The sequence below is a fragment of the Aplidium turbinatum genome, chromosome 6 (assembly GCF_918807975.1).
Source record: "Aplidium turbinatum chromosome 6, kaAplTurb1.1, whole genome shotgun sequence".
In the NCBI taxonomy this organism is placed as follows: Eukaryota; Metazoa; Chordata; class Ascidiacea; order Aplousobranchia; family Polyclinidae; genus Aplidium; species Aplidium turbinatum.
In genome coordinates, this window is record NC_137477.1 from 790,795 (window position 1) to 803,499 (window position 12,705).

Below are 12,705 nucleotides of genomic sequence, written 5' to 3' on the forward strand. Positions count from 1 at the left end.
CTAATATCAAAGACTGTCGTGGTGCTTATAACTTAGCCCATAAAACCAAAGACCTGGCAGACAGGCTATTTATTTTGTATAATCTTGTTTGCGCCAACTTGGAATATGCTTTTGCTGTGTTTGGAGTTGTTTGAACTGTTTGTTAATAACTAAATGAGATTTTAGTGTAACTGTCACATTGGCAGCTTATTGGTTCTTTCTCGCAAAGCTGCAAACACAAGCGCTCATTTCAGGAGATGCATTTCCTCACTTTCCTACAGTCAATTTTTTTGCAAGTTTGCTTAGAGTTTGCTCATACAAATAAGTAACCTACAATTGAGTTAAGAGATTGGAATTAGCTCATGCCACGCGAGTTTCAAGTGTAAGCCTACGCAGTAAAGAAAAATCAAAGGGGATTGCAGTGTAGCACTGTAGCAACCAAGCCAAATTTCAAACTTATAATTTTATTTCGGATTTGACCACGTTTTCACGTTTTGTTACTTCAAGCTATGTTTTAGCAAGGGTTGTTTTTCGATATGATGTTCAGAAATAAAAGAAAACTGACCAGTGTTTCTTTTTAATAAAAAGGTAAAGATTGTTGGCTCACCTACACCGATTACTTATACTGTACATACTTTGTCTATAACAACACAGCTAGGTGTTAATAGAGCCTCCCCAAATAAATAAAGCTAGGAATGCATCCCTGATTGGGAACATTTGAAATAAAAGGGTTATCGATCACGATCTTTACCCTCGGCCTCACCGTAACCAGCAAAACTAATCCAAATAGAACGGGCAACCCTGAAGATTGGTATTTAGGGTTTCCGCAAGCAGGTCTCTGATTTAAAAAGTAATTTAATCCGGCAACACTGTTACCAAATCAACTGATTTGACGTTCCCTACAATGTGTCTCATCTCGGCTGCTCCTTTCACGACTTAAATTCTATGTTGAAATTAATTATTAATTTAAAAAAATAGTTATCTAACCAGGCAACACTGTAATCAAATAGCTTACTTTGAATTCTTTATTAAAATTATTTCATAAAATTAATAAGTAAGAAACAAACTAGTACAGCTGATAACCTCTCATAATCATAACAATTGTGCAAATTATGACTAAAGCATGAAATTTTCACCAATGTATACCATAAGGGTCATTTTAAGATTGGGAGGTAGGTCAGATTTGACCTCTGATGACCTTGAGAGGTCAATGACCTCAAAGTATCAGAATATTGATATTTGACGTCATTGGTTAATCTTAAAGGTGAAAGTGTTTACACATTCCACAGAGTGTTGACTGTGTTAGTGTGTTCAGTGTTGTTGACTGTGTTAGTGTGTTCAGTGTTGGTCATTGTTATCAGGGTTGCTAGGTTGACCTTTTTACGGCTAAATTTCACAAGTTTGGCCATTTTTGAAGTCGTTTGGCCAAAAAGTTTGGGTTTGGCCTTTTGGCTTTTTTTTATATTGGTTTGTCCCAAATTTTCTGTTTTTTTGCATTTAGCCTACTGCATTTTGTAAGATTGAAACAACAATGGGAACACTTGGCTTTTATTCTTTCAGTTGTGGTGATTGTTATTTGTCAAAGCGCATGTGGAGAGTGTGCAGGCAGCAAGGATGGAAGTCTTGCTCTCTTGCTCTTGTAGCGATAGTTGTTAGTTTTTATATTTTAACATATTTTTTATGCTCTTTATAATGCTTTGTAGGACTACTTGACTTGTTATAACGCCAGTGCTAAAATTAGCTGAATGATTTAAGCTCTGCAGGATACCATAACACCAGACATTATTCGCAAATATCAGTGTGGTTTAAGGTGATTTTGTTTACAGCGTTGTGGCATAGTTGTTGGTTAACTATTTTTCTTGCCTCTAGTTTTCTCCTTGTCGTTTTTTTTTCCGTTCGAGTCAAACTGTGAGATTTCTTTCTTGTGCGTTTTGTAGATAATAATTGACTGCATGTTTTACTTTCTGTACAGTGTATGGTTAATTGGACCGTGGACCATACTATCATCTGATTTTCACGATTATTATCTATGTTGTGTTTGCCTGTTTGTCTGTCTGTCGGCAGGATTACACGAAAACGGTTGGACCACAATATAAAATATTGATGCCAATGAATGCAAACTGTGGTGGTTGTAGGCTATGTCTTGGTACTAACACAATTGTTGTTCTTATATGTTGCAGCATCATGATAGAACAAATGATAGATTAAGTCTGATAATAATAGAAGCGAAGATACAAGCGTTATATTCCAGACCTGATCGTACTTATGGCAAAAGGTCATATCCTCTTAGACCCAACCCAGCCCTGTAGGCTATGTCTAAGCAGCCAAGACCAACCCCAACAACTAACTGAGAGCTTTACTTTCTTTGCCAAGCAGAAACAGATGAACCTTTGCAGTGCCCACTAAGATCTATCATGAAACCGAGAGGTGTTGGCTATGCATCATTGAAAGACCTCGTTCAGTTCAAGGGACTTCGTCACATGCCAATGGAACTCGACGTCAGCAAACAGGCGGTGGCGATGGCGATGGCGATGTCGATGGCACAGAAGCTACCTTGAGGAGACACAGTGCTCAGTGGCACAAGAAATGTCGTTTAAAGTTCAACAAAAATATTTGACCAGCAGAATCCGCTTCAGGACAACAATTTGGTACCAGTACTCCAATCCTGCGCACACGATCAGCAGCCCACAGGCTTCCACAGTCAACGAGCCTATCTGTTTCTTCTGCAATATGCCAGCTGGCACCGCAGACTTGCATCAAGCAGCTACAATGGGAATTGACAAGAACGTATCGAGGCAAAATACCATCGCAACTGTCTCCGTGCATTATACAACAAAATCAGATCAGCATCACTCAAAGACGAGGACAATTGTTTGACAGCATAGCCTTTGCTGAGCTGGTGGTGTTCATGGAGGACATGCATAAAGATGAGGACAATGCCCCTGTGTTCTAACTCTCCCACGTGGCTAACCTTTACAAGACCAGATTAGAGCAGCTGGGTGCCATGGTAACCAACAGGGTACACACAACCAGACTGAAGGATAGGCTTTTTTCTGCACTTCCTGATCTGAGAGCGCATTCGCAGGGCCGAGACACACTTCTCTTGTTTGAGAAAGACATAGGTCCCGCCCTGATGAAGGCCTGTGATCATGACAGTGATGCGATGTAGGAAGAGCAGCGCAGGTAGTCCGCAGAGAAATGTTTGAGACAAGATTCACCTTTGACGGCGCGTTCCAGGTGGCTTTCTGTACACATCCGTGATATGATAAACCTCATTGACAAGCACCCAGATGTCCTTGCAGAATTCAAGTCTGGAAACTTTGTGGTACACAAGACCAGCAATAAGTTCTCTGCCGCGGCGATCGACCAATGTCATGAGCAGAACAATGCTATGGTCAAAGGGCCTGGTGAAGCTATTGGTCTGACAGGAAACACTCAGGCGCTAGATGGTGGCCGGACCAGAATTAGCCAGAATCATTACAGAGTCTGAAGAGCAGGCCATGAGAGGACATGACGACATCAGGTATCTCCACCATGACCAGAAACATGGAGTACAGACAGCCTTTGTGAAGGATGTCAGGGCACTTATGGAAGTGTTTCAAGAGATAGGGAATCTCTTTCTAGGGAACTCTCAAGATTTACTGGTCCTTGACACGAGGGACATCGTGGAAACACCACTGGCAGAAACTGTCCCTTGGTCGTCGTCGTCGTTTGAGCTTCTGGGGCCGAGGGTCGATTCTTTTACCACCTCAGATTCACGATGTTCCCGGACTACACTGGAAGGCTACTAGAGAGCAGCCAGTCTTTAGTTTCATCATCCATGACACGCAGACCTTCCACTCCGTTAGGTGGCTTAAAGATGGAACAGTCATTGATGATGTGGTCTGCGGTCTGTTCCTCGGCACCACATTTACAAGAGGAGGAAGAGGCCATTCCCCATTGGTGCATGGTTGAGCGGAAAAGCCCGACGCCCGTACGGAGACGGTTGAGGCGCACCCATGCCTGTCTTGGTAGTGTTAGGCCGATGGGGCGTGTGTCGGCGTCGGGGATGAACGAATAGAGTCTGGTGGCGCTTGACTTCCATTCAGAACTCCATTTATGGTCCGCCCAAATAGCCGCAGAGATGTCTTGTACTTCAGCTTCATTGATGAGAAGTTGAGCGGCTGGCACGAATGGGTGTCTTGATTTCAGTCGGCAGGGGTGCTCGTTTGGGAGAGCAGAGATTTTGTGGTGGAGAAGGTGGTTAGGCTCCAGTGCCCGTCGACCGAGGGACAGAGTGGCTTCTTCGCGACGAACCTCAGCGGGTTGGATGCCAGCGAGAATGGGGAGATTGTTCAATGGTGTGGGACGCAGGCATCCGGTCACTGTGCGCAGGGCGCTGTTTATGGCAGTGTCGATGTTATGGCAATGAGCACTGCAGCACCAGACAGGTGCACAGTACTCTGCTGAAGAGTAGACAAGGGCTAAGGCTGCTATACGCAAAGTATCATCCCTCGACCCCCAGCTAAAGCCTGCCAGGCGCTTGAGTAGCGCAGCGCGGGATGTGAGTTTCTTGCGCAGTGACACCAAATGGTGGCGGTATGTGAGCGATCTGTCCAGTGTCACCCCAAGATATCTTGGTTCAGGGCAGAAGGTACCCGGTCATTTGGTCGACAGGACGTTTGGTCGACAGACATTTGGTCGACAGGACGTTTGGTCGACAGGACGTTAGGTCGACAGAACGATTTATTTTAGGGTTAGGGTTAGTTAACTAACCATAACCCTAATTTAACCCTGACTCTAACCCTAACCCAAAAATGAATCGTTCTGTCGACCTAATGTCCTGTCGACCAAATGTCTTGTCGACCAAACGTCCTGTCGACCAAATGTCTGTCGACCAAACGACGGTGCACCGGGGCAGAAGGACAGATATTTTCCGTTGTTCTGGACGTGTAGCTCACGATCAGCTTCCCGATTGTGGAGGTGGAAAGCTGCTGCCACAGTTTTGGTTTTGCTGAGTTTGAGTCGCCAGTTCTGGAGATAGGCTGGGAGAGTTTTCATGTCCTGGCTCAAAGTGTCTTCTAGATTTTCCCACGACTTTGTGGAGTGGAGGATTGCCAGGTCGTCCGCATAAGCATATTTTGCGGAGACCGTAGTTGGCAGGTCGTGGGTGTAGATGTTGAAAAGAAGTGGAGCCAGGACCGATCCCTGTGGGACGCCGTTTTTCAGGCGTCTCAGTCTGCTTCGCCGGTGGCTACCGGTCCCTTGGTGAGAAGCAATATACAATGTTTGTTAAAGAAAGGCTAGAACTATGCACGAAGCCAGTTACAGACACACTGACTAAGAACAAGTTGCCGCTCTTCAGTCGGCCACAGATCAAGACGCAGTCAGAGCAGCAGATGCAACTCGCAGCAGTGAAGAGTGACTGTAGTCTCTTCTTGAGGCTGTATATTGCATGACAATCATGTGACGGGGATCTTGACGGAGTTCTTCTCCCATGAGAACCAGCCAGCTACACCTTCATTAACAACAGGAGGCCAACTGCGCATTAGAGTCAAAGCAGATCTGCTACATTGCCTTAAATCAGAACAAACTGAAACCACAAGAGCACATGTGGTTGATATTGGGGGCAGCTAATGGGGCAATCCTTGATGGGGCAGCTAATGCTTAATCCTGTTGCGGCAAAGACCTTTGAAGAGTGTGTGAACACAGCTTTTTCACCTTAAATCTTCACTCAAATGGAAAAGGCCCAAAGACTGGACCTCGTCTAGAATGTATATCTGCCTGACAGCCTGAAGGCGACGACCAGACAGAAGAGGGGTAAGGGCATCAGGAAAAGAGTGGCTCCCGTTATCGTTATGTCTCAGAACTGGAAGGACTTCCTTCGTGTTGACTAAAACATGACTGAACTCTTTGGTTTCTTGTCACGAGAGACCATTCGTCTTCCAATTGCTGATGGCAAGGAAATGTATGCGACTTGTGGAATTGATGTCCTGTGCTCTCCTACCGAGTCCGACTTGACCAACCTCTCCCCATGTTCTCAGGAGGAGGCGGATACACGCATGCGTCTACGTGGAAGATGCTGTCCAGAAGGGGATGATGAAGGTGACCATACGCACTGCAAATACTGATGTTGTGGTACTGGCTGTGGCTTCCCTCAGCCACATTAACCCTGACGAGCTGTGGATAGCTCTTGGTACTGGGTCCAGCTTCCGGTACATAGGTGTTCACCGCTTGGCTGTCGCCATGAACCCCAGACGATGTGCTACTCTCCCGGTCTCTCATCTGTGTGTGCATTCGCTGGCAGAGGGAAGAAGACTGCCTGGGAGATTTGGACAGTTTTCCCAGAGGTGACTGATGCCTTCGAAGAACTACTACGCATGCGAAGTGATGTCAGTGAGGAGTCAATGTCACAGCTGGAGCGCTTCATTGTGCTGATGTATGACCGCACTAGCGACATCATGGAAGTGAACGACGCTAGGAAACAGCTCTTCGCACACAAGTCGAGGGCTCTATAAAACATCCCTCCTACGCAGGCAGCACTCCAGCAACACATCAAGCAGGCTTCTTTCAAGGCCAACTGCTGGAACCAAACTCTGGTCCTGAATCCTTAGCCCATCTGATTGGGGCTGGACAAAGGAGGCTTCTGGGTGGCAGGCTATCTGAGCGACACTGTCAGAAGCATCAAAATCTTGCCAAGAACTGATCCAAAGCAACTGAAAGAAGGGGTGTACCGGCCACTGCAAGTGCACAAACGCTGCACTGCAATGTGTGCATGTTCGGGAGACTGTTAGCTGCGATGACACGCTTCGACATTTTTGCGGCAATATGGATAATTCGTCTGTATTTCATTACCGATAAGTACTATTCATGTGTCTGAGGCCCCGCCTGGCCTCACTGTACTTCAAGCTTTTATAGCTTCTGTCTAATGCACATTAAACATTATAGGCTACTGCAGCAAATTATCATAACATATCTTTCAAATAATTCCCGAGATAAACAAACTGCACCAGAATCGTGAAAAACTGTAATTTAGGTCATTGACCACTCAAGGTCATCAGAGGTCAAATCTGACTTACTTTCCGATCTTAAAATGAACCTTGTGATATTATGTGCTAACCCTGGTAAAAATTTCATGCTTTAAAAATTATCATAACATGTCTTTCAAATAATTCCCGAGACAGACGGTAGCCTACTGCACCAGAATCGTGTAAAACTGTAATTTAGGTCATGTTTAGGTCATTGACCTCTCAAGGTCATCAGAGGTCAAATCTGACTTACCTCCCGATCTTAAAATGAACCTTATGATATGTACTAACACTGGTGAAAATTTAATGCTTTAGTCATAATTTGCACAATGGTTATGATAACCCGCTGCACTATTTAAGCTAAGCACAACATAAAGTTTAGCAACGAACTAGATTTATTAGCATGAAACAAGAGACGAAAAGGTTTACTAAAAGGTATACTGTAAGTGTACATGGAATGAAAACGTCGTCGTCACAACGTCGTCTATTGTTGATACTTCATCATACAATAAACCAACAAAGGATAACAACAATTTAATATAAACAAAACAAATCAATAAAATCAACCATCAGATAATCAAATAGAAAAACACATAAAATCATCAAATTAATCAAAACTGAAATCTTTTAATCATTATCATCCCAGTCATCATCAGTGAAATCATCATCATCCCAGTCATCATCAGTGAAATCATCATCATCCCAGTCATCATTAGAGGAACCATCATCATTCCAGCCATCATCAGTGATCATCTCGATCCTTGTGGATAATGACATCATCGAAGTCAAAAACGATCATCAACTTCTGTAAGACAAAGCAAGTAATTAAATTAAAGAATTTTCTTGGTTGTTCGTTGAATCAATGTAATGTTGACGCAAATAATTGACGTTGATTTAATGTTTATTGACGTAGAATCAACGAGAATAACAAACTTTGGTGATTGTAGGCTACCATAGGCTAGCTAGGCTACATCACCAAAAGCAAAATATTCCTGAGGTTAGAGTTTGATAGATGTTACGATAGATAACGTTGATACAATGTAACTCTCACTTTGTTGTCCAACCCATCCACCGCTTTTTTCAACTTAGATCGTTCTTCATTGTTTGGATTTCTCCTCCACTCGCGACCGTCATCGAGGGATTCCCATATCAAAACTTCCTCCTCGACCTTGTCCAATATCTCGATGACGTCATCGACATGCAGGAGGTTGCCTTGGAGACGCAGCCGAGCAATCTAAACACAAATAATTATGAAGGAACAATTGAATCATATTTTTGTTTGTGATTTTTGTTTCACTGGGACAATTCAATGTAACGTTGAATCAACGTAATTAAACAATCTGATCTGAACATCACAAATTAATTATGTGACTTTATTTCTTTTATGTTTCAAGTATTGAACCAAAGAGAAATAAAATAGAGTAACCTTAGCGGGTTTAACATGATATATTACATACACAAATATAACACAATTAAAAATAAACTCTAACGTTTTCGACATGTACGAGTGTCCTGATCAGGAATTCCTGATCAGGACACTCGTACATGTCGAAAACGTTAGAGTTTATTTTTAAATATGTTATATTTGTGTATGTAATATATCATGTTAAACTCGCTAAGGTTACTCTATTTTATTTCTCTTTGGTTCAACAAAGCAAACTCTTTACCAAAGCTTTATCGTTTCAAGAATTGTTAAAAAATGATTAAAATTGGAACCTCGGACTTACTTTGTGAAACTTGTTGAAACTGAGACGTTAAAACAACGTAATGCGACGTTGAATCAACGTAACAACTGACCCTGAATCAATGTGTTGGTAATAAAAGTTAAACATGACTCACGGATCCACGCATCGATTTGATCGCCTCCTTCAGTGGACGGAATTGCTTGGAATTCATTCCGCATTCGAACAGTTCAAGGAATCCAATCCGCGTCGGCATCGACCTGAGGAAGGACGTCATTGCATGAAAGTCATTCTGAGTGTGGGAGGCAATCATCTGTATCTCCCCTCCATCAAAATGACGTCCTGCTGTGACTGTCACTTCCAAGTCGTGGCCTTCCCGCAGAATCTTGCTGATGGCGATGATGGAATGAGGATCATTGTAATCTAATAATGCAGGAATAATATCAATCATTATTAACCGATCATAATCAATCTAAAACCGCAGTTTGGTTCTAGCCATAAAATAATCAAACATTGAACACAAGTTGTTTACTAAAAAACAAACATTAATTCATTTATATCGCAAACAAAAATAAAAACAAATTATTTTGAACAAAACTTTCAGGTTTGAGTCAAAGGAAAATAACTTGAGTAAACCTTTGTTAGCTAATCACTATTTTGTCTTTAACAGCTTCGAAGTTTTATAAAATTAGGATAAAATACTTAGGCTAGGGTTACCATATTTGATGATCCACAATCCCTGAAAAATTTGTTTTAGTCGCATTGACGAATTTTTGTGCCAAACACGTGTACAAAAACAGCAATATTCGTTGCATTTTATATTACCAAATACCAGTTTTCAGTTACCAATGTCCCGCTAAGTATGGTAACACGCATAACACTAAATGACTTGCAAAGTCCTATCATTTGCATGATTGTGTGTAATATTTACAATACATGTAAATCCAGCTTTGAAAACGTAGACGATATGTTTGAGTGAGGAAGAGACCTGGAGATTTTAATGTGTGTCCATGTTTATGATGCGAGTTTAGCTCTTTGCGGTTGGCGAAATAAAAAATGAGTTCTTGGCCATTAACTGGCTGACCACTTCTGGGCTATCTTGTGGAAAAATCTTGTTAAACCGCAGAATCTCACTTTACTCAAAAAGGTCTTACTCACCCAATGAATTGGGTTTTGTTGCCTGAATGTGACCGAGAAGACCACGCTTTTTTCACTTTTGTTGTATAACAGATCTGACCAGACCTGGACCATATAAGAAGGTTACCTCAAAACTAGTAAAACATTTTTAGCAGAAGAAACTTTGTTGAACAAGTAAAAACATTTACTTACTTTTTGCAACTTTTTGAGTTTTCTTAAACAGCTCTGAAATGAATACTTTCTGCTTTTGGAACTTTTCACCTGAAAGAAATCAGATTCTCATGAAAATTATGACTTTCAACCGTCACATTTGTTGACCTACAGCAGGAGTCGGCAACACACGGCCCACGAGCCTTATATGGTTCTTTTGATGACGTCATCTGGCTCGTAGATAAATCTAGTCTTCTAAAGTTTATAACGCAAAGGGTTTTAACTTAACTTTTCACCACTATTTAGAACTGAAAATAAGATCAGAATGCATCAGATTAAATTTCATTTTTGACTATTTTCTAGAGTCTCTATACCAGCGGTTCTCAACTTTTTTTATTTTGACAGACCCTTTCTGGTGGTTTCGAAGCGGTCGCGGACACCTAAAAATTTCTGAAATCGATATCGAGTCTTCTAACGGAAACATATGTTCCACAAGTTTCGATTGATGACATTGACAAAGGGATATCACTGATATCATGAGTTACATGTTAGTACCGTACACAAGATCAAAAATCAGTAATACTTATGCTGATTTTATGTTTTTCTATAAATTGTGTTGAAAATTAACACAATTTTGCGACTTTTAGAAGGAATTTCTCCCTTTTTCATTTGTAAACAGTGTTTTTTAGTAATCACAGAAACGTCAAAAATGTGGATGTTAATAGGCTGCTGACGAACGTTTGGATTTCTAAATTAAGCATTGATGAACAATCTGCTGTCTCAAACGAATTAAGTTGATCATATACAGCCTATAAAAAAGATTTAACTTTTATCTGACATCTTTTTAGGCAAAAACAAAACCTTTACGCGATTGAAATTTCAAACGACGCACTCGGGCGTCGCGATGCACAGTTTGAGAATGACTGTAATACACAAATAAATCACAACCAATTTTTAAATGTAATTTATCGATCATGCTGAAAATTCAAAAGCTTTTACAGAACTCTGAAAATGCTTCAAGGACACCTTGGGTGCCTTCGGACACCTGGCTGAGAACCGCTGGTCTACTCTAGACCAGCGATCAGCAAATAGTGGGTCGCGACCCAAATTTGGGTCGCGAGACCATCCATTGTGGGTCACAAAACGGTTTAAACTTACTATAAATATAACTTGTATGGCAAAAATAAATACAATCATATACTTTTTGATGTGCTGAGTTTCGTACGATTTCCTGTAAAGCCTAGAAGACACTTTGTGCCAGGACATGAAAACTCTCTCAGCTTATCTCCAGAACTGGCGACTGAAACTCAGCGAAACCAAAACTGTGGTAGCAGCTTTCCACCTCCATAATCGGGAAGCTGATGTTGAGCTACACGTCCAGAACAACGGAAAATATCTGTCCTTCTGCCCCAACCAAGATATCTTGGGGTGACACTGGACAGATCGCTCACATACCGCCACCATTTGGTGTCACTGCGCAAGAAACTGACATCTAGCGCGGCGCTACTCAAGCGCCTGGCATGCTCCAGCTGGGGTCGAGGGCTGACACTTGGCATATAGCAGCCTTAGCCCTTGTCTACTCTTCAGCACAACACTGTGCACCTGTTTGGTGCTGCAGTGCTCACTGCCACAACATCGACACAACAGCGCACAGTGTCCGGATTCCTGCGTCTCACACCATTGGACAATTTTTCCATTCTCGCTGGCATCCAACCTGCTGAGGTTCGTCACGAAGAAGCCACTCTGTCTCTCTACCGACAAGCACTGGAGCCTAACCACCTTCTCCACCACACGATCTCTGCTCTTCCAAACGAGCACCCACGTCGACTGAAATCAAGACACCCATTTGTGCCAGCCGCTCAACTTCTTATCAACGAAGCTGATGAACAAGACATCTCTGCGGCTGCTTGAGCGGGACCAACAATGGAATTCTGAATGGAAGTCAAGTACCAGCAGACTCTATTCATTCATCCCCGACGCCGACACACGCCCCATCGGCCTGACACTACAGAGACAGGCATGGGTGCGCCTCAACCGTCTCCGTACGGCGTCGGGCTTTTCTGCTCAATCATGCACTAATGGGGAAACGACTCTTCCTCCTCCTGTGAATGTGGTGCCGAGGAACAGACCGCATGACTGTACCATCTTCAAGCCACCTAACGGAGTGGAAGGTCTACGCGTCATGGATGATGAAATCAAAGACTGACTGTTCTCTAGTAGCCTTCCAGTGTATTCCGGGAACATCGTGAGTCTGGGGTGGTAAAAGAATAAACCCTTGGCTCCAGAGGCTTATACGACGAAGCGCACGGTTAATAGGTCCACCTACTTATTAAGCCCAATTAGGTCCATTCCGGAATTACTGAAGGTTTAGGAGTGGTAGAAAATTGTCCCCCGCTTAATAATACTGAAAAAGTTTGGGTGTTCATCAGGACAATTATCGTTTCTAGCACTAGTTGCTACGTTCATCTGATGAAATTGAAAGTAAAATTAACAACAAACAAGATGGTTTATTGGGTTAATAAGAGGGTTAATAAGCCAAAAATCGTTCGGTCCAGATGTAGGCTTAATAAGCGGGGACGGCCGTATTGAAATTATTGAATTATTGATATTAAATTGCTTCTGAAACGTTTGGGTGGCAAAGATTTCAAACGATTGTTTTTTGGGTCGCGCCAACAAGTATTTACGGACCCCTCGTCTAGACTACCTGTCCCCGACCTTTTTCAGTAATGTTCAAGTTCGCCATTTTATCA

At 42.5% G+C, this 12,705-nt stretch overlaps 1 protein-coding gene across 1 annotated transcript in view; it reads right to left on the reverse strand.

The window, feature by feature from the left end:
* The window catches only part of LOC145772859 (uncharacterized), a 77,252-nt gene that overhangs the window by 47,379 nt on the left and 17,168 nt on the right, over nt 1–12,705 (reverse strand). The window contains exons 6-7 of the mRNA XM_082584741.1: nt 9,998–10,066; nt 8,826–9,091 (exon numbers count right to left, since the gene is read on the reverse strand). Of these exons, the coding sequence (XP_082440867.1) occupies nt 8,826–9,091; nt 9,998–10,066 (335 nt within the window). The remainder of the gene's footprint in view (nt 1–8,825; nt 9,092–9,997; nt 10,067–12,705) is intronic.